Raw genomic sequence first — 23087 nt, forward strand, 5'->3', positions numbered from 1 at the left:
TGTCTTTTCCAACTGTTTGTACTAGAAGTGACTAGAGCTGGGCCTGTGTGGGTTTGGGATTACAGCTGAGTGATATTTTTTTGTACAAAAGTCTCTTTTTTTGGCAGCAAAAATGCAGCTTGGGCAGCAGCAAAACGTTTTGCAAATTATTTTAGTTTTTTGGGGGGAGAAACCTTAAACCAAATTCCAGAAAAAGAAAATGTTTTGTTTTGAAATTTTCCAATAAAATGTTATAGGGGTTTGGGTTTTTTTTTTTTTTTTTTGTCTTTTCAAAATTTCCTTTAATTTATTTTTAAAATACTCAAAAATATATAAAAAAAAAAGACTCAACATAAAAATGAAATGTTTTCTTTCAGGGTGAATGAAATTTTTCTTTTGAGCCAAAACAATTTTTTTCAACCTTTCGCTTCAGTAAATCTTTAGAAAACTTCTGGTTGTCAGGAACTGAAAAATTACTCATTCTCCCAGGTCTACTGGGGAGCTGAATAAGATCCATCCTTCCCCTGACTAAGGTTTCCCCTGTATTTCAGATCTCTGTTTCGTGGAAGCAGGGCAGGGGCTGCCCACACTCCCTGAATGATCTTAATTCCCTAATGGGGTAAGGGATTAATCTTCAGAATGTCTACTTCTGTTTTCCCATCTGCTCGCCAAAGGACTTCTTCCTTTGCCTTTCTATAGAACTTCCCATCAGAAGATCCTAAACCACTTGACAATCATTAGTCAGTTGAGCCCAACACGCCCCTGCCAGGTGGGTCAGGATCATTACCTCCATTTTACTGATGGGTAAACTGAGGCACAGAGAGGGGCGTGAACGTGCCCAAGGTCACACAGTGAATCGGTGGCAGGGCTGAGAAATGAACCCACTTCTCCCAACTTTCTCTCACAAGATTTTCCCTCCTCTGTTTAGATCCCCAGTGTGCCAATCTTACTGTGCTCCAAAGAGACCATTCACGACTAGCACCAGCTTCCTGCTCCCTCGAACAACTGAGGGCACTGATATGCCCAGAGCTAGCTCTGTGCACATGAGCAAGTGTGCTCTATGCACTCCTAACAAGGGCAATGGCACAAACACACCACTACAGGGGCAGCTCCACTCCTGCAGCCAGCAAAGGGCACTTTTATACCCATGGCCAGCTCTGACACTCACCATGCAGCAGGGGGCAATGGTACACAAAATGGTCTCACTGGCATCCCCTGTGAGCTGTACCGGAGGGATATTATTGGAAGTAGCTGGCTATCATACCAGAGGAATACAGCATAGGAACAGGAAAGGTTTCTCTGGAAACGCTGGTCAGGATTTGGGAGTTTGTTCCAATCCCCACAGAATGCTGGACTGGCCCTGTAATGAGCTAAAGGGCTTCTCCAACCACCACAGAGTGCTGCTGGAGTGATACAAACAGGTTTGGGGGTGAATGGTTCAGACACAGGAGAGCAGAGGCGTAGCGAGCGTCCTCCGTACCCTCTGACCGGAGGGGGACCCGCAAGGAAGGGGGCCCCTAAAAGTGGCAAAAAAAATGCCGCATTCGAGTTTCTGCATTGTAAGGGGTCCTGCCCGGACATATGTTCGGAGGGGGCCACGTTCTTTGTTGCTACGGCCCTGCAGGAGAGTGTCTCACATGAACACCTCCAATGAATATCTTCCCCCAGTTTGTCAGGGTCTGGCCAGGGACAGTCTCTGTGCCATGAGTCAGAGCTGTTGGCTCTGGCTCCTCCTCACGTACCTCTCTCCATTTCCCAGATGGTCCTGGCCCCCTGCCCTTATCTCGCCCCTCCCGGGGGCTGTTTGCAGAGAGAGGTATAAAGGGGCAGACGCAGCGGACAGCCAGGGTGCAGGGAGCCAGCGGACAAGTCTGTGTGTCTGCCTCGCTCACCACCCTCACTCTGCACCATGGGGAAGGACAGGCTGCCCGGTGGCCCGAGCATCTTCCTCCTGCTCCTCTTCCTCCTCCCTGGAGACACCTCGCCCACCACCGAACCGTAAGCTGCACATGCACGGGCTCATGCTGTGTTCTCTTTTCTTTCCTTCATCCCCCTCGCAGCTCTGCCAATGCCACTCAGTCCAGCCCTGCAGCCTCACCTGCTATTCCACTCTGGGGCTCCCCACACAGCTCTCTCTAGCTGTATCCCTACCTAGACATCTTCAGGAGTTTGGCTCTCCCTGTGGTTTCATGGGCAATATGCCATCTGCCTTGTGGTACCTTTCGTGGATGGGCCCCAGTTTCCTTGCCTGTGAGGGAGAGCTCAGAAAAGTGTTTCTCTTTTCTCCTCTTCTTTAAAGCCAGTTTGCTTCCCTTGGCAGCCACAGACTGTGCTTGTTCCCAAAGAGAGTCTGTGACCTAGATTCCTGACTGTCAGCACAGACCCTGGCAGTGGCACACTCTGCTGGAATATCCACCTGGGGCACTGCAAACTAGCAACTTGGCTGCAACCTCGCCTCCATTGAGGGGCCTGAAGAGGGCGCGTGGCCAAGCTCAGCCAGGAGCTGGACGGACTCAGGGTATCCCTTTGGCAGTGTCGACTGGCAGAGAGTTCCCCTGGAGCCCAGCATAGATTAGAGCATTTACCCTCCAATGCGCACTCCCTTCTCCTGGTATAGCACCCTCCTCGCTGGTGTACATGAGCAGGTGCAATATACACTGCCCTGATTCAGTGGGGGAGGGATCTAGTCCCATAACTCCAATGTCAGATCTCTTAACCCAACGAATGCCTTGTTTGAATTGTTTGTTTGTGTCGCAGCAGTGCCTATGCACCCCAGTTATGGATCAGGGCCCGCACTGTGCTAGGCTTTATACAAATACAGAACAGGGAGACAATCTATAGCTGGCTGGAAACCGGAATTGCCATGCCACCGGAAAGCCTGACATTTTAAAATTTGTTTTAATTCCAAATTGGAATGTGCAGTTTAAATGTTGAGAGGAAGGAAACTGCAGAAAATTTTGATTCAGAAACATGGAAATGTTTCATTTTGATAATGTCACAACATTTTGTTACAATAATATTGAATAATTATAATGTAAATGTATAGAAATATTATACTACAACATAATATTAAAGGGAAAATGAAACATTTTGATGTTATTGAAACGAGAAAGTTGAAACCATTTGTTTTATCATTTTGCAATTGGGCCCTTGGTCAAACTCGACATGTTCCCACAAACGGGTTCCATTTTGACTAAACTACACTGTCCGACAGAAAACAGTTTCATCAGATTTTTTTCACCCAGCTGTATTCCATTCTGAGCATGTAGCTTGTGTCTGGTCAGACATGTTGTCTACATCCTGCACCTTTAAATGGAGAGAAGACCCCCTCTGTGCTGAAGAAGCACTTGCAGTTTTGTGTTCAGTTGCATCCTGCTGCACAGGAGAGGCCCCACTCTTCTCTCCATCTGTCTTACCGAGACCTGCCTTGTGTGCAGTCTTATTCTCTCGGTCTAAACTAAAGTTCAAGCAGGCTGAGAGGGCAAGGGAAGAACAGAATGTGATGCCAGTCACAAGTTTTATTCTGCTCCATGAGGCATTTTATGCTGTTTAATGAAGTAATCGGCATATTAGTGACTATTTTGCATATATGCTTAGTTTACAGTTGACATATTCTGCCCCAAGCTGGTTGGGAGGAGAGGAAGAGGGAAGGGGTGGTGTTCACCGGGAAGCTGAACAAAACCTGGCAGCTTTGGCTGGGGTAGGAGGTGCCCAGGAGGGTCAGATGCGGAGCTGCTGGGGTTATTGTTACTGAGTGGTAAGGCTGGAACTCCTGGGATGCTTTGAGCTGTTTGGGTCACAGCAGCTGGGGGTTTGTACCGGGGGGGAGCCTGGGGCCAGTATCAGGTCTCTCACATTCTGTCATCACCTCCAGGCTGCTTGCTGTGATCCAGCAGAGGGAGAGGAGGCACCTGGCTGTCGGCTCAGCAAATGCCACAGCTGCCTCTAGCAGCCAAGGGGCAACTGCAGGAAACTGCCTGCTGCCTGCTTACGGTTCAGCTATTCACTGAGGCTCTCATACTGTGCTAATCACTGTAGTACCAGCGAGCCTGCCACTAGAGTGTTAAGCAACACGACTGTCCCGTGTTGTTCCTTCTGTCATCCTCACCCCCGAGGGAGAAGTGTGTGCAGCGCAGTGCTTCATTTGTAATGAAAGAGATGCTGGGGCTCAAGCAATTAGGTGCCAGGGCTCAAGCAATTTTTTTACAAGCCCAGAGGTGCCAGGGCAATGAACTGCCAAGCCTAGAGGTGCCGGGGCTCAGCCCTGGTAAGCCCTGGCACAAATTAAGCACTGGAGCAGTGTCAGGTTTTGGTAGTGTGCGGCCTTTTCTGTTCTGATGTGTGAGAGTCCAGCTGAGCCGCAGGGACATGTGACAGGGCTGCGAATGGGTGAGTGTCACACATGAGGCAGGACACTTGGCAGCGCTAAACATAGGCCCTGGCTTTCCATGGCCTCGCTCTTCGTATCACCATTTACAGCAGGGCAGAGTAGGTGTCAAATGCTACCAGAGCAGAAGGGCTGATTTCAGGCCCCCTTTGCACTCACTCTGCACCAGGTGCCAGGCAGGGGAGAATCAGCCCCAGCCTTTATTGGCTGAGATTGAAGGTAAAGAGAAAATCACTCAGGGCTTGATCCAAAGCCCACTGAGGGGAATGGAAAGAGTCCTATTGACTTCCATGGGCTTTGGCTCAGGCCTAACAAAGGGCGAAGTGGAATTTAATCAGAGCCAGGTTAAGGCTACTCCTACCTAACTCTGTCATTTTGAAATCTTGGCTAAGCAAGATGAACAGCCCCCCGGCAGAAAGCTGGGTGTCCCAGGGAGCTTCACACTGCGGCACGTCCAGCCTCCCAGCAGTGATGCTCTGCCAGCGTCTCTGCTCTGAGTCAGCAGGCTGCAGCCACGGCCGGTGAGATCTCCTTCTGTAGCCCAAATCACTCTGTGGTTGTCATTGCCGGCAAGTTGGGCAAAGTCCTCACTAACATTTGAACCTGTAAGCGAGCACTTTTCATCCAAAGATCTCCAGGCACATTAAAGGGGGGGGGGTGTAAGCAGCATCTTCAGGATCCCAATATCAGAAATGGGGAAACTGAGGCACAAAGCAGTGAAGCCCAGTAGCACACAGCATGTCACTGACACACCCAGGCATAGCAAGGAATTCTCCAGCTAAAGCCCTGTCCACTAGGCCACGCTGCCCCTTTAGCACAATGGCCATTCCCTACAGTCAGATATCAGCGCACACACAGCCATCCGTACATTTGTATCTCTCCATTACTGAGGGCAGCAGGTGACACACCTAGATCGACAGACAGCTAGAGAGGAGATTAGATTAAAAGCCCTGATCTACACTCCTGTGTAACTGCCTGCCAGTCTCCATGGAGGTACAACAAGCATTTCATCTGAGCTCCCTGCCCCCTGTTCAGATAATACAGCAAGGGGTTGTGAGATACACAAATCTCAAGTAACAGCCTGGAACTTTTCAAGCCATCCCCACTCCCTGCTGGGAGCCTGAACAAACAGCCCTTGGACAGCAATCGCTGTTAGCACAGAACTAGTTCCTTCGCTCCAGGTGGTGTCCTAGGGTCCTGGCTGACTGAGCAGACTGGCTAGTATGTTACAAAAGCAAAATGAAATTCACCTTCCTGTATATACAAATTACGGTGCAGATGGATGGTCGGGGATTCGGCTGCCACACTAACCAATGCCCTTTCATCAGTACCTTCTCCATTCCCCATCCCCGTCTCTCTGACCTGGGCCTTCCCCTTCCCAGGCAGTACATGGTGCTAGTGCCCTTTCTGATCCACACCAACGGTCCTGAAAAGGTCTGTATCCAGCTGACCCATCTGAACGAGTCTGTGACGCTGAGCGCCACGCTGGAATACGCAGGGGAGAACAGGAGCCTGATCGCAGATGTGGTGTCGGAGAAGGACGTGTTCAAGTGCATCCCGTTCACAGTGAGTATCTGACCCCCACAGGGTTTATTGCCTGAGTCTGTAAGATAGTGACAGCCTGGGACTAACCCCTGCAAGGCCTGGCAGTGCTGTGGGTGACTCATTAGGAGTGATCTTCAGTCAGTGCTGAGCTCAGTGCCCGGCACGATGCTGGGAGAGGCTGTGCTACAGGCTGTGGTGTGGCTGGCTTTGTTGGGTGGTTTTCTCTCTGAGTCAGTGCTGACCTTGCGGCTGAGGACTGGTCTCCCATTTCTCAGGGGGCTCCACAAGCCTCTGAGTGAGACCGGAAAGAAAGCCATGGAAGGAGGAGGTTAGAAAACTTCCTCGAGACCATTGACATCTGTCAAGACTGAATCCCCACTCTGTCACTCCGAGTGCAGAAGGTGGGGGCCCGCGAGGATTCTAAAAATTAATACTGGCCACTCCAGGTTTGTATTAAACTCCAAAGGTTACAGCTTTTCTCTGATACCTTGGTTTGGTAAACGCTGCCACCACCCAAATGCAAAAAAAAAAAAACCCCTTGGACCCAGGTAGGCACACTTGGGAATTCCTCCCTGTGGGGTACCCTCAAGCCCTTTCACCCCACTCCGGGGAAGCGCTGAGAAAGAAAACAAAGGAAATTAGCTGTTGCCCCCAGCTAATCAAACAGCATATGCACAAACATCTCAGGGCACCAAAAATCCAATCCTGTTCTTAAAAAAGGAAAATTTTATGAAAAACAAAAAGAAAATATATCTGGAACTTAGGCTTTTGCTAGATTTTAAAAGAGCAATTCCAAAAAGTAAGCACCCAAAATAGCTTCTTGGGGGTTCAGCTTAAAGGTTACAAGCAAACAAAAGCATCTGGGGTTAGCACAGAGGAGATCCACAAGCCAAAATAAAGAAATAACCTGATCATGTCTACCTAAACATTCCCTATCCCAATGAGTCCTGCTAGGTATGGAAAATAATTTTTCATACCTGGTTCAAACCTTACACAGCATTTCTGCTTATAGCATTGCTGCTCCGTGTTCCTGCAGACCAAAGAGAGCAACCACAACCAAAGGGAAAGTTTCTTTTCCCATTTTAAAAAGTTCTAGCCTTCCCATTAGCTCTTTTGGTCAGTTGCCCACTTTTTTTCTTTTACCTGTGGGCTTGTTAACCTTTTACAGGTAAAGCAAGCAGAGAACACACTAAGAGGGATTTTACAGCTAACTGGTGGGTTGGGTGTCCATCAAAGGAGCTATCCTCCCTTTATTTATCACAACGTCCATGAGCTCATCTTGTGCTTCTCCCAGGGGCCAGTTCAGGGTTTCTCCCTGCAGCTCTCAAGGCTGGCTGGGGGGACAGTAGAAGAAAATGGACCCAGCCCAGAAGTAATTAATCAAATGTAGCTTCCCATTTTCCTTCATCTCTGGGATCCACAGCTGGGGGGACATGATCACAGTCCATCAATCCCTTTGAGGAAGGAGCATAACGAGGGAAGGGAAATGACCCCCAGTCTTGGCAAAGGCAGCACAAGGGGAGATGGGCAGAAGGAAAAGCTGAGACTAAGATGCTGGGGGAAGTTTTAAGATATGAGCTACTGGGGTGGAGGAGTCAGAGACTCCTGGTAGGGAGGGCATGGCCGGGGGTGGCAGGCAGAGTCTCCTTTGGAGGAGGTGGTGGAGGCCCCATCACTGCAAAGATTCTGGCAGTATAGAGGAGACATTAATGGGGGTGGAGGAGAAGAGTCCTGCAAAACCAGAGTGAGGTCAGACTGGCAGAGCCCAAGATCCCACAATCCCTGATTCTGGTAGGTACGTGGTGACCTTTTTGGCTGGGTTCCATGTACAACTCCAGCCTCCAAGGGCTCAGTGCAGAGGGGAGCATCTCTAAGGCAGCGGCTCTTTTGCTGTTCTCCAGGTTCCAAAGTCCAGCAGCTCATCAGCAGCGTTTCTCACGGTGCTGGTGAAGGGGCCGACGCTGGAGTTCAGGAGCCGGAAATCAGTGCTGGTCAAGAACTCAGAGAGCCTGGTCTTTGTCCAGACGGACAAACCCGTCTACAAACCCGGACAAACAGGTACAGGGAATCAGGTGGGGAATTAGATACAGAGCAGGAAATCCTCCCTGCCTCCCCAGAGACCCCACAACTCATCACCAAGTTAGTACAGCTGGCAGTAAACCTGCCTTCCCACATCCTCCCCACTAGTCACAAAGCTGGGGAGTGTGGTGCATGCATCCAACCCTGCATGTGTCCATGGGTCATTGCATCTGGGCCAGGCATGCACACAGCAGCTGCCTCAATGATGATGGTCCCTGGGTGAGCGCTGCAGGTGTAACAATGAAAATCTCTTCCTCTCTCAATCATGCCCTCTGCAGTTCTGTTTCGGATCGTCTCTCTGGACGAAGACTTCCGTCCCCTGAATGAGAAGGTAGGTCAGTTCGCTGATTAGTTTCCATGGCTGACTTGGTGAGTGCTGATGATGACCCTTTAAAGTCCTTTGTGATTCCCGGGGAACTTATTTCTATTAACATCTGTCTAGAGTTGTAAAAGTGACTGTGTAAAGCAAGTGATGCCTTCTGACTCCCCACATCTTCTTTATAGGGGTCAAATTCTGCCATGATTTACACTCCATTCAACTTCATTGACAGAGTGTACATAGGACAGAATATGTCCCTTTATGGCAGAATATGAATCATGTTTTATTATAAGGTAAAACTGTCTAATGTCAAAACTTTTTGGCAATTTTATTAAATCACGTTTAATTTAAACATAAGTTTTTTGCAAATACAAAAAGAAAAACATACAACAGTCTACAACAGCAACATCATATAAAACATATACAACCTTAAAAGGTCAATTAGAACCTAATAAAAATGCTCCTCATTGGCCAAATGCTGGAAGGGCAAAAATTGCCAGTGATTTGATTACTACCAGAGAATGAGAAAAAACTAAAAACATTATCCTTTTGAGATGGTGATAAAAATTCCTTTTATATAAAAGAGGTAAAATCCAGTATGTTCTCAGAAGCTGGAAAAATCTACAGTCCAAAAGATAATGAGGTAGATCTTCCATTGCCCCAGAGTTACACAAGCAAAAATGAAGATGTGAAGGAACTTTTCCATATCTACCTGTAAGGACAGCAATTTCCATGGTTTGGTATCTTAATTGAGTATATCCCTTACATAAATGAGGATTTCATAATTCAGTCAAATACTGTTCAAAAACATGAGACATCTTCAAAGTAGAAAACCAAAAGACAAACTTTGAACCATGAATCACAGCCAGATCTTCTTGTTGGGTAATATTTGTCAATCTTTGTTTAAGTAGTTGATTACACTGATTAAAAGATATCGACAATAAGTAATAGAAAAATCCAGCCTATTTATAATAAATTGGAAGGTCTTATATCATGGCAATATGGAGTGCAGAGGTTGTTCCTCCATCTCCTGAAGGCAAAAATGGGGCAATCTGTAATCTGGAAGAGTACAGATCTTAGACCAAGTATCAGAGGGGTAGCCATGTTAGTCTGGATCTGTAAAAAGCAACAGAGAGTCCTGTGGTACCTTTAAGACTAACAGATGTATTGGAACATAAGCTTTCATGGGTGAATACCCACTTCATCAGACGCATGATGAAGTGGTATTCACCCACGAAAGCTTATGCCACGGGACTCTCTGTTGCTTTTTACAGATCTTAGACCAAAATTTAAGAAAAGCAATACAAGCTCTATGACTTATAGTAAAACCATCCACCTCAGCACGTAAAAACAAAGGAGGGGTAGAATTTGGGAGAATCATGTCTCCTCACAAAATTATTTTGAATGATCTCTAAGACTGAAATTTGTCCCCTAAATCAAACTTCAGCCTCATAGATCATCTATGACATTATTTTTGCATTAAAGATTATTAGTACAGGGGCAGCTCTGTTCCCAACATATGGGCAGGTAAAACAGAGCACCCCTTGGCCAGAGCTAAGGGCCTTTTGTTTTAAGTCTTCATGATAAGGAAACCAGTGGCCTAAAATGATGAAACTTTATCCCTAAATAAGTAAAAGCAAAGATTAGTTTGTTCTGCCCAAAAATCATGACTTTGGGCTTATAATTGAGAACTAAGCCTTGAGAGTTATAAGAGAAAAAACAACATATCGGAGGCATCTTGGATGCTGCGATAAAACAACTGTGCCATCAGCATATAACAACACTGGAATGGATCTACTCTTAATTTGTAGGGGAGAGAAATGATCTTCCTTTATAACATCACCGCTTCATTAATATATACATTAAAAAGAAGAGGCACTGGAAAGCAAACCTGCCATACTCCCCTAGAAATAGGGAAAACAGTACGTTCTCCATTGGCTTTAGTTTTTAACCTCACCATATTGCACTTGTGTAGAGCCTCCAAAATATGCAAAAGTCTTAGATCGATTCTCATCCTTCTTAATTTTGCCCAGAGTTTTTCTTGGTTAATAAAATCAAATGCCATCTTTAGATCTATGAAAGCAGTATATAAACTACTACCATTAACCACAGTATATTTATAAATCATATAGGATAAAATAAAATAATTATCCACTGTGGCTCTACCAGACCTAAAGCTGGACTGCTCTTCGTGTAGTAAATTAGCCTCTAAAGCCCATATTTCAAGTTTAGAGAGTAAAAATCTGCATTAAATCTTCCCTGCCACATCTAACAGACCAATCGGTCTATATGAAGCAGAATTCTTTCTGTCCCCTTTTTTAAAAATAGGAACTATAATAGTGAACTTCCCACCAGACGGAATCCATCTGGTATGATTAATGACAGTAAATAATGTAGCCAAGTCTGGGGACCACCAATTAGGATTATCCTGAGAAACTTCATCAGAGAGAAAATCTTCTCCTGGAGGGTTTTTTCCATTGTTGGGCTAAAATTAATGAGTGTACTTCACTGTACTGTACTAAAAGCCAGAGTAGTAAATCAAAGAGAGGATTCCTCATTGCATCAACTATGGTAGAATTAGATTAAAAAACTGATTGAGGAGAATCATTAAAGACCTGGCCAAAATGTACTATCCAAGCTTCATGATTAATACAGGGTTCATCATTCAGAGTATATCTACCAGAACCCGTGGCCGCCATCTTCTAAAATGTGGAAGAATTTTTAGCTTTAGCTGCTGCTTCAAAACCCTTCCACAAGGATCTAAGATATTCTTGGTTTTTCTGATATAATAAACCTTTGTATTGTCTTCTGGCAGCTACTAAATTATGAAGTAAATTAGGAGACGGATTGCATCTTACCCTATTAGCTAGACAGACTAGAGCTGTCTTTTCCTTCACACAGTCTGGATCAAGCCAAGTGTACTTATCTTTGAAAGCATTTTTAGAATAGTTAAAAGAAAAATCAATTTGTTCAGAGACAAGTGGTTGCAAGGACTTTCCCAGCAACTCATGTGATTCACAAATTTGAGAGGAATTCAAGGACTTAATAATGATGTCTCTGAGAAATCTAACATCAGAGTCTTCCAATCCCCTAGATAATTTGTCAGGAGTGGCTGAGCTGTAGTCTTTGTAACTACATTTAATTAAGGCATCCTCACCCATGGGTAATAAAAATCTCACTAGAAAGAGCACATCATTGTAATTACAGAGAAATCCCTACAATGATGAATTACACAGGGATAATAATATTATCAATAACACTCCCAGCAGTCAATTATCTTTATGTGAAATGTCCCCTCACTTCTTCCATTTACAGGTATCATATTAAACTTATTCAATAATACCTTCTGTTTTTGTCCAGAGATGTTAACCATCTGATCTCCAGAGTTTTAGGGGGGAGGTTTAAAAATCTTCTCAGTGTTTTCTTCCCCTCATACTTGGGAAGGAGATTAATCTTGCCCCTGGAGCAGAAAGTGAAAATTGTCCTGTTAAGATCTTGTTGCCAGAGGTGAATAAACTGGAAAGAGTGCAGAGGAGAGCAACAAAATTTGTAAGAGTTTTCAAAAACCTGATCTATGAGGAAAGGTTGAAAGAATTGGGCAATGTTTAGTCTCGAGAAGAAAAGGCTGAAGGAGGACTACATGATAAATTGCCCACAGTTGGTGGAGCTAAGAACCTCCCTCTATCTTCTGTTACATCTTAAAAATCATAATCCTCTGTTTGTGGCATCCGTATGGGCCCTCTGAATATAGGAAACAGGATTTCAGGGCAGAGGGAATGAATCTGCAGAGGCAGATCATTATTCTGAATGTAAAGGAACAGGCTAGTGTAACACTTCATCTGATCACAAGGAAACGTAAAACACTACCAGAGAAGTTAGTGCTTTGAATAGAAATGCAAAGAATAACTATCAAAAAAGAAGCCGTTGGTTTCCACGTGCTGAGTAATAACTGGCTTCTTCAGAGCTTAATTTGTAATGAAAGAGATGTGTTATGAATTTGTAATGAAAGAGGCTCAAGCAATTAGGTGCTGGGGCTAATCAATTTTTTTACTTCATAACTGACACAGCAAGTCCAGAGGTGCCAGGGCTATGAACTGCCAAGCCCAGAGGTGCCGGGGCTCAGCCCTGGTACAAATTAAGCACTGGCCTCTCCATTTGATAAGACTGGAAATCAGAGACTTTCAGTGGTGGCTTTAGGAATATCCTAAAGGCCTGATTCCCCAGTGCCGTGCACCTTGCAGCATCATTAACACCAGAGCAAAGTGGGCATAAAACGTTGCCAAATGAGGCTGGTTCTGTGTGCCCCACTTTGCACTGGTGTGAGTGACAGCACCACGGTGGGCCAGCAGTGAGCCTGAGGAGATCACTTCTGTCTTGTGGGAAGGCATGTGACTGGGCCTCAAGACCGCTATACCTAGCTCTGTCACACCTTCCTGCACATTGTACCCTGTGATCTAGCTGACCCCCCTCCACCACCTCACTGCGAGTTTGCAGGAGCAGGGGTCCCTGAGGAGACATCCCAGCAGCAGGCCCCGCCTGATGCTGCAGAGCAGGACACAGAGAATTGAGTTGCCACCTGAAAGCCCTGGAAACCAGCAACTTTCCAAATGGCTACACGCTCAGGGACACATTTCCAAAGTGCCTCAGTGACTTAGAAACCCAAGTCCCATTTTCGGAAGTGACTTGGGCACTTTGGGCCAGATTGCAAAGGGATTTAGATGCCTAAAGCCGCAGGTAGGTGCCTAGTGGGATTTTAAAAAGCACATAGGCAGGTTAGGAGCATAACTCCCATTGGCTGCAGTGGGGAACTAGGTACCGCAGCTCTTGGAAACTACACTCGGTGCCTGTCTGCATTGTTGGGCACCTAAACACCTTTACAAATCTGCCCCCAAGTCTCACTGAAAGTCAGTGGCTCTTTGGCTCCAGAGCCACAGAACCTCAGAGGTATATAGGTGCCTGACTCCCATTGAAATCAACTGCCTAAAGTGTCTAAATCATTTTTGAAAAAGGCTTCTAAGTCACTTAGGTGATTTTGAATTTTTTACCCTGAATCCTCTACATGCAAAACGAAGTGTTTAATTTCACAGCTGTGTTAAACTGACCAGTTCAGGCTCTAAAACATTAGAAGGCCCCGCTGGAGTTTCTCATTGAGTAACAGAGAGCAAGGGGCAGAGGGAAATGCAGAAGAGAGACGCAGAAGTCCCCTGAACAGGATAAATGAGCTCAGTGCACGTCTGACCTGTATTTCTAACTCTGCTTCTCCCTGTTTTCCCCACAGTTTGCACTGGTCTTCATCAAAGTAAGTGGCCCATTGATTTTTACTCTCACAGCCGCTAGCTGAAAGCTGGGGCTGCTGTGGGGATGGGGAGACTCCCGTGCTCCACAGCAGAGGGGGGCTGTAGTGTGGTGTTCGTTGTGAATGGGTAGTGCGGCCACTAGGGTGAGCAAGGAAGTAAGGGTGGGTCTGTGTGAACAGGAAATAGAGTCCTTCATTCACCCCACCCACCCTGGGGGCTGGGTCTCTGGCATCTCAGCATTGGATCACCCTAGAGATTTCAGTCCTCAGCTGCAGCGCAACATTGGAACATGACCTGCAAAGGGAAAAATGAGCCCGTGATCTTTTCTGTTTCTTTAGGTTGTTTAAAGGAGCCTGAAAAGGGTCTTTTGTGAAAGTGAGCCCTGGTCTGCACACAAATTTCATTCCAGTTTAACTTTGTCAGTCAGGGGTGGGATTTTATACCAAAGTAGTTATACTAGTGCAGGCCCTAGCGTGGGCCTGGTTATACCAGCATAGAGGTGCCTTATACTGGCACAGTTCATTCCCCTTCCCGTACAGGGATAAGCTAGACTGGTCAAAGATATACTGGCTGCCTGAAGAGAAGTAGCAGCCCAAGCAACAACATATTTAAGCCCAGATGAGCATTTCCATAGCCCATTGCCTTCCACATACCTGCATGGGGAGGGTTTTCTCAGCCCCAGTGGTAACTTGAGTATTTCAATCCTCAGCCAGAGCAGTTGCCAATTCTCAAACTGCAAATAGAACATTCAAGCTCCCAGGCACAGAGAAACTCACCGCATCCTGCGCCTGTGCATTGGTCTCTTAGCCTTGCTCTCTTCCATCCTCCTTGCCCACTCCATGCGGCCGTGGGCATGTTGATCAGGTAGGCAGACAATGGAGTAGATTCAGTGCTGGTATCTGGCTGTTTAATCACATGCTGATTGCACAGGACTTGACTGGTTAATCCTTACAGACTACTGGGAAAGTACAGAGCTGGCCGCCAGGTGCCCTAACTTCAGCTATAGAAAAGGGCGATGATCGTGTATATCCTGTATCTCTGCCGAACATTGGACTGCAACTGCCCTGCTCTGCAGCCTCGTGCCGTGTAGACACCCTGCCTGTAAATGACCTTGTGCTCTCCTCACCTCTAGGACCCACAGAGGAACCGTGTGTACCAGTGGCGAGAGGTGGAGTTAAATGGGGGTCTCACCCAGCTCTCCTTCCCCCTCACCTCCGAGCCCATCCAAGGCACCTACAACGTGGTGGTGCAGAAGGAGTCGGGGACCAATCTCGAACACTCCTTTACTGTGGAGGAATATGGTAAGGAAGGGTCCCACTCGTGCTGGGGTGGGGGTGTTGGAAGCAGGAGCAACCGTCTGGGATTCATCCATTCCAGGCACAAAAATCCAGTTCAGGATTGTCTGGGGTGTAGATGAGTGAAGAGTGATCTGAGGAATGGGCCAGGAAAACACTGGAGGCTTTAAGGGATCAGGATCTGAGCCCCCATCCAGTGGTGTGTAGGTTTCTCCTCAGCACTTGAACTGCCAGGGTCACTGTTCACTGTAAGCCCGGGAGTATCTGGATCTGACTACAAAGGCCTATTCCTCGGGCCTACTGGATTTGGGCTGTGATTCCAGCCTCAGTACAATGCAGCTTTATTTTTGTGTAGGGTCTTTCCTACCAGTTGTGTGCTATATATGGTACGGATGCAGAACAAACTATGTGCATGCTGCATTACAGTGGCACAGTTTGCTCCTCCTGTGCTCTGCCAATGAAACTGGCTTAACTCACTTCTCCTGTCTACCCTTCTCCCACTCGGGTCTTCACACCTTTGTCCTTGCGGACCCTGACACCCAGAATGTCTTCAAATGTTCAAAATAAATAAATAAAGACACTGGCTGGAGACCAAGCCTGGAAAACATCAGCCCCAAAGGACAATCTTTCGGAAGGTTTATGAGGAAAGGAAAATGAGGCCAGCAGGAGTGGTAGATTCTCAAAGAACTTTAATTATAGTGGTTGCCACTAATCACTCAAGGAGAGAGAAATTACAGCTCTGTCTAGTCTAGGGAAATGTACCACTCCAGCCCCCACCCCGACCACTTGTGAATCGTCCCACAGAAATGCTCCAGCCACTTACAAGCATTCCAAGAGCTTGTTCTCAGCAAGCCTAAGAACCAGCTCATTCTGAACGGGTCAGTAACGGTGGCTCCATTACTCCTCTCCCGGCTGTCCGACAGGGCATTCTGAAACTTCCCAGAATCCACTGCTTCTGGGGTCTGTGCTGGGAACTGCGGGATAGGTACCACATGGTGTTGCAATTGAAGGGCTTTAAAGCAGTGCTCTTGTAGGGCAAACCCGCAGAGCTCCGAACACCAGTCAGCATGGCAGTGCGGGCACAGTGACCAGCCTGTGCTCCAACTGGGCCGATCTCACTGGTTCCAGTGCTCCAGTGTGACCTGGCTCTGGACAGACTGTCACCTCCTTGCTTGGGATGCCTCTGCATGTGCCACTCCAAGCCATGCTGGCTTTTGCCTGAGCCTTATACCTACAGCAGCTCTTATTGAATTTGCTCTCCACTCTTCCCCCCCACCCCCACCCCCACCAGTGTCTCTCTCCCATTATTACCCCTCATTCAGTTAGTTCAGAAGTGCTGAGAAAATTCACTTTGGGGCTGAAACTTGACAGTCTAGTGCCCAGCCAGGAGGCGAATGCAGTCTGTGAGCTCAGCCAGCAGGAAACAATATTTGCTTTTACCGTGTTATGAAACAGCTTTTATCCGACTCTTTTCACGCAGGGATAAGTTTAAAATGGCTGAACTTTCGGGCCCGGTTCCCTGGTGCAGTCCGTCTGCTTTGTACCACTCCAGGGACGCAAAGTAACCGGGCTTATGGCTGCTTTGCTTCACTGGAGCAGCACAGGAGCCAGAGCACACAGTGAATGTGGCCCTTTAAATCTGGTGAGTGACGATGGTGCACTGGGGAGTCGGGCCCTCACTAGGTATCACTTGTGTAGCATAGTTTGGAATACAGCGTCTAAAGCAACGACAGCCGGCGGTGGGGTTGGGCAAGGGGAGCAAAGGGGAGGGGAGCAGGGTTACGGTGTCTTTCTCTTCAGTTCCACAGTCCCTGGCCAGATCCTCAGCTGGTGTAAGCTGGCACAGCTGCACTGGCAGCCATGGAGCTGTGGTGATTTATAGCAGGCTGAGGATCTGGCACCATGCCTTGGGGGGTGGGAGGGGGAGAGGCTGTGTCTGTCACTCAGTGGGGAAATGACAGTGATGTACACGTGTTCCCTCTGCTCTGCTCAATGTCTGGCCCTTCTCTCCCCCTCAGTGCTGCCCAAGTACGAGGTGTCGGTGAAGCTGCCCAAGAAAATCACCATCCAGAATGAGGAGCTGAAAGTGGCCGTCTGTGGTCTGTGAGTCACAGGGTTTGAGTTACCGTTCTTTGTGCTCGTCCACCATTGCCTTCCTGCTGCTACCCCAGAAACCAGAACTGGAGAAGGCCCCTGGGGTCACTTTCTCTCCATCCCCAAGGGCTCTGGGCAGGATTGTTCCCTACTGTCTAGTCTGCACCCAGCCCAAGCTTTAAATATCCCAAGAAATGGGGCTCCTCCCCCTGCCCCAGGAAACGATGCCTCAGCCTCATACAGCTCCCTCGCAGAAAGGTTTTCTCCATTATTCAACCCAAATTTCCCCTTTCTTAACATCCTTCCATCCTTCCTAATCAGACCCCCAAGTGCCTCCTTAAATAACCCCGGCCCCCCATTGGTGATGCCTCCTTTAGACACTTGTAGGCAGAAATTACGTCCCTTCTTAGACATCCTGTAACCAGACTCGCCAGATTTAACTCTTCCTTCCCTCCTCATAAATCCCTCCCTCCAGTTCCCTGCTCATATTTCTTGCTCTTCTCTGAACACCCTCCAATTTGTCAATGGCTTTCGGGTAAAGAGGTGCCTGGAGCTGAAAACAGTGCTCCACAGGTGTCGTGTAGCAGTGATGGGAGATGATAATCCCTCTCTATAGAGCCTTAGTGTGACCCCACCTGGAAGACACTGTTCAGCTCTGGGCCCCACAGCTCTGAGGAGACTGCACCTGGAATATTGTCTGCAGGTCTGGGCTCTTCCATACCAGAAAGGTGTGGACAAATGGGTGGGAGCTGGGGGAAGGGAAACTCAACTGATTAAGGAGGAGAGGAGCCTGAGTATCAGGCAACATTTCCTAATGGGGCAGGCCTGCTGGGTAATGGAATAATCTCCCACGGGAAATGGCTGGAGTCCCATCACTTGAGTCACTGAAAAACAGGACTAGACCAAGCTCCAGAGAATAGACATTAGGAAACCAGCAACAGAGTTCTCAGGGGCAATGGTATAAAGGGCCCCAAAAGGCCTCTTCTGACTGACTCTGTCTCCCTGTCTAAGCACCTTGTGTCTCTTTAACCCCTCTCTGGTTACAGATACACCTATGGGACCCCTGTCCCCGGCCTGGTGAATGTCCGTGTGTGCCGGAGATTCTCCCAGTCCAGGTCACACTGCTATGGAAGAGAGGCCGAGGCTGTGTGTGAGGAATTCACCAGACAGGTGAGTCCAAGGCCCATCCCATAGGCAGGAGGCAACTGTCTTGAGGAGGGCGATCTGTGTCTGTCAAAGGGGATTGTTAGACCTCAGCTGGGATTCTGTGTTCTGGGTTGGGCTCTGTCTCACAGGAGGGAGGTATTGGTTAGAAGGAGGTGAGGCCAGGGCTGGGGGGTATAAATTATGAAGAAAAACCCTTCGGGTGAAATCCTGGCCCCATTGAAATCAATGGCAAAACTCCCATTGACATCAGTCAGATCAGGATTCACCCCGAATGGGTATTTCTTCTAGCTGGGAAAGAGAAGACGCTGAGAGGTTTTTGTATCAGTGAACGGGATTGAGATGGAGAGGGGAGCAGGAGCAGAGCAGAGGAGAAAGCAAGAGGGAACTGTAGGATCCGGAAGAGAGAGAGAACTCAAGAGAAAGAAAAAAGAGAGAGACAGGGCAAGGAGGTAGAGAGAAGAGGGTAGAGCAATAAAGAGAGAGAGGGAGAATATGAAGGAGAAGAAAGTAAGAGAGAAAATAGACCTAGGTTAGACCGAGATAGTTGGAGAAAAAGAAAGAGAAAGAAAAAGAAGGAGGAAGAGAGAAAGAATGTGCATAGAGAAAGAGAGAGGATTCCAAGGGTGGATAAAAGACACAATGAGATTTACCACACTAATGGGAACAATCAGGGAACCAGGTGTGTACCTTGGAGAATTTGGGGTGAAGTGCATCAGAGAGGGCAGCATGTTGGATACGTCACTGGGGACCAGAGATGCCTCGATTGGTTTGTTGAGGAAGAAGGGAAGAGAGGAAGTCAGGCCGGATCAAGCCAATAAGAGGATGGGATTAAGGCAAACTAAGCAGTAGGCAAATGTCTTGGGTGCTGGGGTATCTGTTCCTGTTTCACACGGACCTGAATTGTACAGGGATTTCCATGGTAATTTCCTCTTTGGTCTCTGGCTCAGGCGGACGTTCGAGGCTGTGTCTCCAATGTGGTGAAGACTAAAATATTCCAGCTCAAGCGAAAGAGCTATGAGATGAAAATTGAGGTTGAAGGCAAGATCACGGAAGAGGGTACAGGTATGCATCATGCTGACCTGCTGGAGCTGTGGGGCCACACTGCAATAGCAGTGGGCGTTGCAAGCCAGCACTGAAGGGCACTGGCAGAACTGAACAACGTGAGGCAGGATTGGAGCATCTGGAGGTGCTGCAGGTCAGGGCATTAGTTCAAGCCCCTCTTTGCCGTGTTTTCTTTCAGGAGTGGAGTTAACTGGGACAGGCTCCAGTGAGATCACAGACACCATGAGCAAAATCAGCTTTGAGCAGGTGGACTCTCATTACATACCAGGGATCCCCTTCTCCGGGCAGGTAGGGAACCTCTGAGAGCCCAGGAAATTACCTGACAGGAGTGTGCTTGTCTGTGGAGAATGAGAACTTGCAAATGGAAAAGGGAAAACGTGGGAGGATCACCAACCATGGGAAGAGGAGCCATCTCCCTCTGCCTCTACACATGCTACGGTATCCTTGCCATTAGTGGGAATTGCAGTGCCTTCCTCTGACCCCCTGGTGCTGTCAGAGACAAGATACAGAGGAGAAGGCCCATTGGTGTGGCCAGCACAGTCCTTCCCATGTTCCCAATCACACACTCTGTGAGGACGTGCCACCTCTTCAGGTGGTTCAGACTCACCCAGCACGTTCACACACACCTGACCCTTGGCCAGCTCTGTAGGAAACACCCTCTGGAGCTGCCTCAGGGGAATAATGTGGGCAAAGGGTCATTAGGACTGTGGGGACTGCTTTCCCTGAGTAGTAAAAGCAACGGAGATTGGATTTGTTCCTTTAGGTGAAGCTGGTGGATGGGACCGATGCTCCAATCGCCAACGAAACCATCCGGATTTCCGTAGGGAGAAACAACTACGAAGCCAATTACACAACGAATGAAGAGGGCCGAGTCTCGTTTTCTATAGACACTGTCAACTTCACAGAAAACTCGATTCAAATCACTGTGAGTGGCTGAATCCAGGGAGCTAGGGGATGGGAGGTGTCACTGACTAAGCTCCAGGGCAGATGTCCGTGGGTTTATTGATCTCTCTGCCCATGGGGAGATAAAACAAAGAGTTTGTTGGCTGGGAATTTCAGTCTCCTCCTCTCTGTCTTGCTCTATCTCTGTCTGACTCTCTCTCTGTCTGTCCCTTGCTCTCTGTGTCTTGCACACACTCTGTCGCTCTCCCTCTGGTTCTCCATCTCTCTCTCTCTCTCCACATGAGCATGGAAAATGCAGATCAATGCACTGTGCACTGAAAAATCTGCCAAGAACATGTTTTTAAAATTACCCACTTTTTCCTTCTGAAATGTTAGTAGACTTGTTGCTCACTTTTTGATCTCATGTAAAAACGTTCTTCTTTATCAGGCAAACCATAAATCTGAACTGAACTGTTACGACAGAGACTGGATCACCCCTGTGTATAGTAACGCCGTTCACACAGCAACACGCTTTTACTCCCCGAGTCAGAGCTTTCTCAAAATCGAGCCCCTGTCTCAGACTTTAAGCTGCGGCTCCAATGAGATGGTCCGGGTGCACTACATCCTGAAGCCAGAGGCCGTGGGGGAGCAGAAGGAAATCGTCTTTTACTATGTGGTAAGCCCAGACCTAGTGACCTCTACCTCCATACACATGATACAGCACTGGAGGCCAGACACCCATATATGTCCCAGGTCACCAAAGTGCCCCGAGGCCAGGTTCACTTGACCTTGATATTTACATGTAAAAGCCAGTGAAGGAAATGCAGAACTGGCCAGCCAGTGGATGGTTTCTGCAGGGAGAGAGAATTTCTGACTTGATCGAGGTCCCGGTAAACTCCAGTCTGGGTCTGGGACTCTGTATGGCACTGCGGGATTTTCTGCTCCTTCCCCACAGGAAGGCATCGGTATAGACACCCCCCACCCCCAGCATTCCCCCGTGAGCATCTCCCACCTCCCACCAGGACCCCTGTAACATGAGGGTTTCTTCTTCCTGGCAGGTGATGGCCAAGGGAGGCATAGTGAGGGCAGGCACCGAGGTGCATCCCGTGGGGGATGGAGAACGTGAGTAGAGCTGTGTGAATAACTGATTTCCTGGTTCCCTGACCGAACCAGAAACCTCAAAAAACAATTGTTTGGGAGCAACTGAACCATTTCACTTTTGAGCTGCTTTAATCTTTTTAAAATAGAGTTGAAGGGAAATTGTAAATGAGGAGTTGTTTTGAATTGAAAAATGGAACCTTCCATTTAGGAAATGTCGAAACAAAACCTTCTGATTTGTTGCCGATTTTTTCCTGACCAAAACCATTTGGTGAATTTCACACAAATTTGTGAAATGTTTTGGTTGATCCGAGTCTGCGTTTTTGACAACAAAAAATCATCCAAAAAATTTCAGCTCATTCTCCTTGTGAGTTCTCCTCACCCCTTTCTCTGTCTGTCCTGGGAGGCTGAGCTGTTGTGTCTGAAGGAGGTGCCGAGAACAGCGCCCTTCTCTCTTAATTTTCTCTCTTTCCTTCTTGTCTCACTAGTCATGGTCTCTCTCTCCCTTTGACACACATACAGTTCCCCTGACCGATTTCATTTCATTAATGGCAGTCTCAAGGGATTCCCAGTTTGACTGATTCAGGCTGGCTGGACAAATTCCACCTTGAGGAGCAGGAGTGTGGAATCCCACCCCCTCTGCAGCCCTGTGCGCACAACCCTCCGCACAGAGCCCCTGTACATGCACTTCTTTCCTCACCTTCATTATTGCATGGGCAGGGGGGATCCTGCACTGATGGAGGACAGTGCTAGACTCTAGCTGATATGGATTTAGGGGACATGCTGAGATCCACCAAACCCATCTCACCTGAATATCCCACACCGGGTGTTTGCACTAAGAGTCCAAGGCCTCAAGTATGCGCCAAAACTCTTACCCTTGGATAGCGAATTTTTCAGGGTGGCTGATGTTGCAGCCATAATAAGGGAGCCTAGGGAAATGTGTGGCCCTGGAGCTGATTCTCTATAGCTTAGCTCCCGCCCCCTGTCTCTGTTTGCCAGATATCCAGGTATTTGAGCTGAGCCTCCCCGTGCGGCCTGATATCGCCCCCCTGGCCCGGGTACTCGTATACACCACTTTACCAAGCGGGGACGTTATCGCCAATTCCGAAGATTTCAAGATTGAAAACTGCTTTGCCAATAAGGTGAGCATCCGGTTTCTATAACTCGCATTCACCCCATGGACAATGGCCCACCTGTGGAACCTGGAATTGCAAATTTCAAGGAAGACTCAGGAAATGTTCAATGGCTCCATGAGCCCATCAGGCACTGACCATGGATCAGTAATTGAATATGAGAGATGAATGCACATCAGGAGTAATTTGCATAAGCAGAATTATGGAGGCACAATTGACATATGGGGGCGCTGCTGGTCATGTTTGAATTGCATTGGTCAGGGATGAGGGGCATTGGCAGGGCTGTGTGGGGAGCCCAGGACTGGAATAGCGGGGGCTGCAGGGCAGAGTTCAGGGGCATTGGCAGAGCTGTGAGGCGGTTCCAGGACTGGGCTGTGCTGCGAGGCAGAGTGTAAAGGTACCTGGAGAAGTAGCTCCTCTAACTCCTTTCCTGGGGTTGCAGGTCGACTTGCATTTCTCACCGGCCGAGGGCCTCCCCGCCTCTGACACTCACCTCCGGATCGGAGCCTCCCCGGGCTCCCTGTGTGCCATCCGTGCTGCGGACAAGAGCGTCTTCCTCATGAAGCCTGAAGCAGAGCTCTCGCCCAGCTCTGTAAGTGCCACAAGAGCTGGTCTTGTCTGGAAAGTGCCGAGAATCACTCGTGAGAGCTAGGGCAGAGCAGTCTGTCTGTTATTGTAGGGTCCCTCATCAGCACAGGGGCTGCGCCCACTGCTTGATCTATGTAGGGCCCTCATGAAAACTATGGCTGC

General features: G+C 48.0%; 1 protein-coding gene across 1 annotated transcript; it reads left to right on the forward strand.

The window, feature by feature from the left end:
- The first annotated feature begins 1809 nt into the window (after positions 1-1809).
- Positions 1810-23026, forward strand: LOC135977484 (alpha-2-macroglobulin-like). Its single transcript, XM_065578757.1, has 15 exons — positions 1810-1977; positions 5749-5932; positions 7813-7969; positions 8269-8321; positions 13588-13608; positions 14739-14907; positions 16920-17004; positions 18042-18165; positions 19110-19224; positions 19403-19512; positions 19988-20149; positions 20555-20782; positions 21165-21228; positions 22204-22346; positions 22780-23026. Exons 1-15 carry the CDS (start codon positions 1889-1891, stop codon positions 22987-22989), a joined length of 1914 nt encoding a protein of 637 aa, XP_065434829.1. The 5' UTR covers positions 1810-1888; the 3' UTR covers positions 22990-23026.
- The last annotated feature ends 61 nt before the right edge of the window (positions 23027-23087 follow it).

This window comes from Chrysemys picta, unplaced genomic scaffold, assembly GCF_011386835.1.
Source record: "Chrysemys picta bellii isolate R12L10 unplaced genomic scaffold, ASM1138683v2 scaf1, whole genome shotgun sequence".
Classification (NCBI taxonomy): Eukaryota; Metazoa; Chordata; order Testudines; family Emydidae; genus Chrysemys; species Chrysemys picta.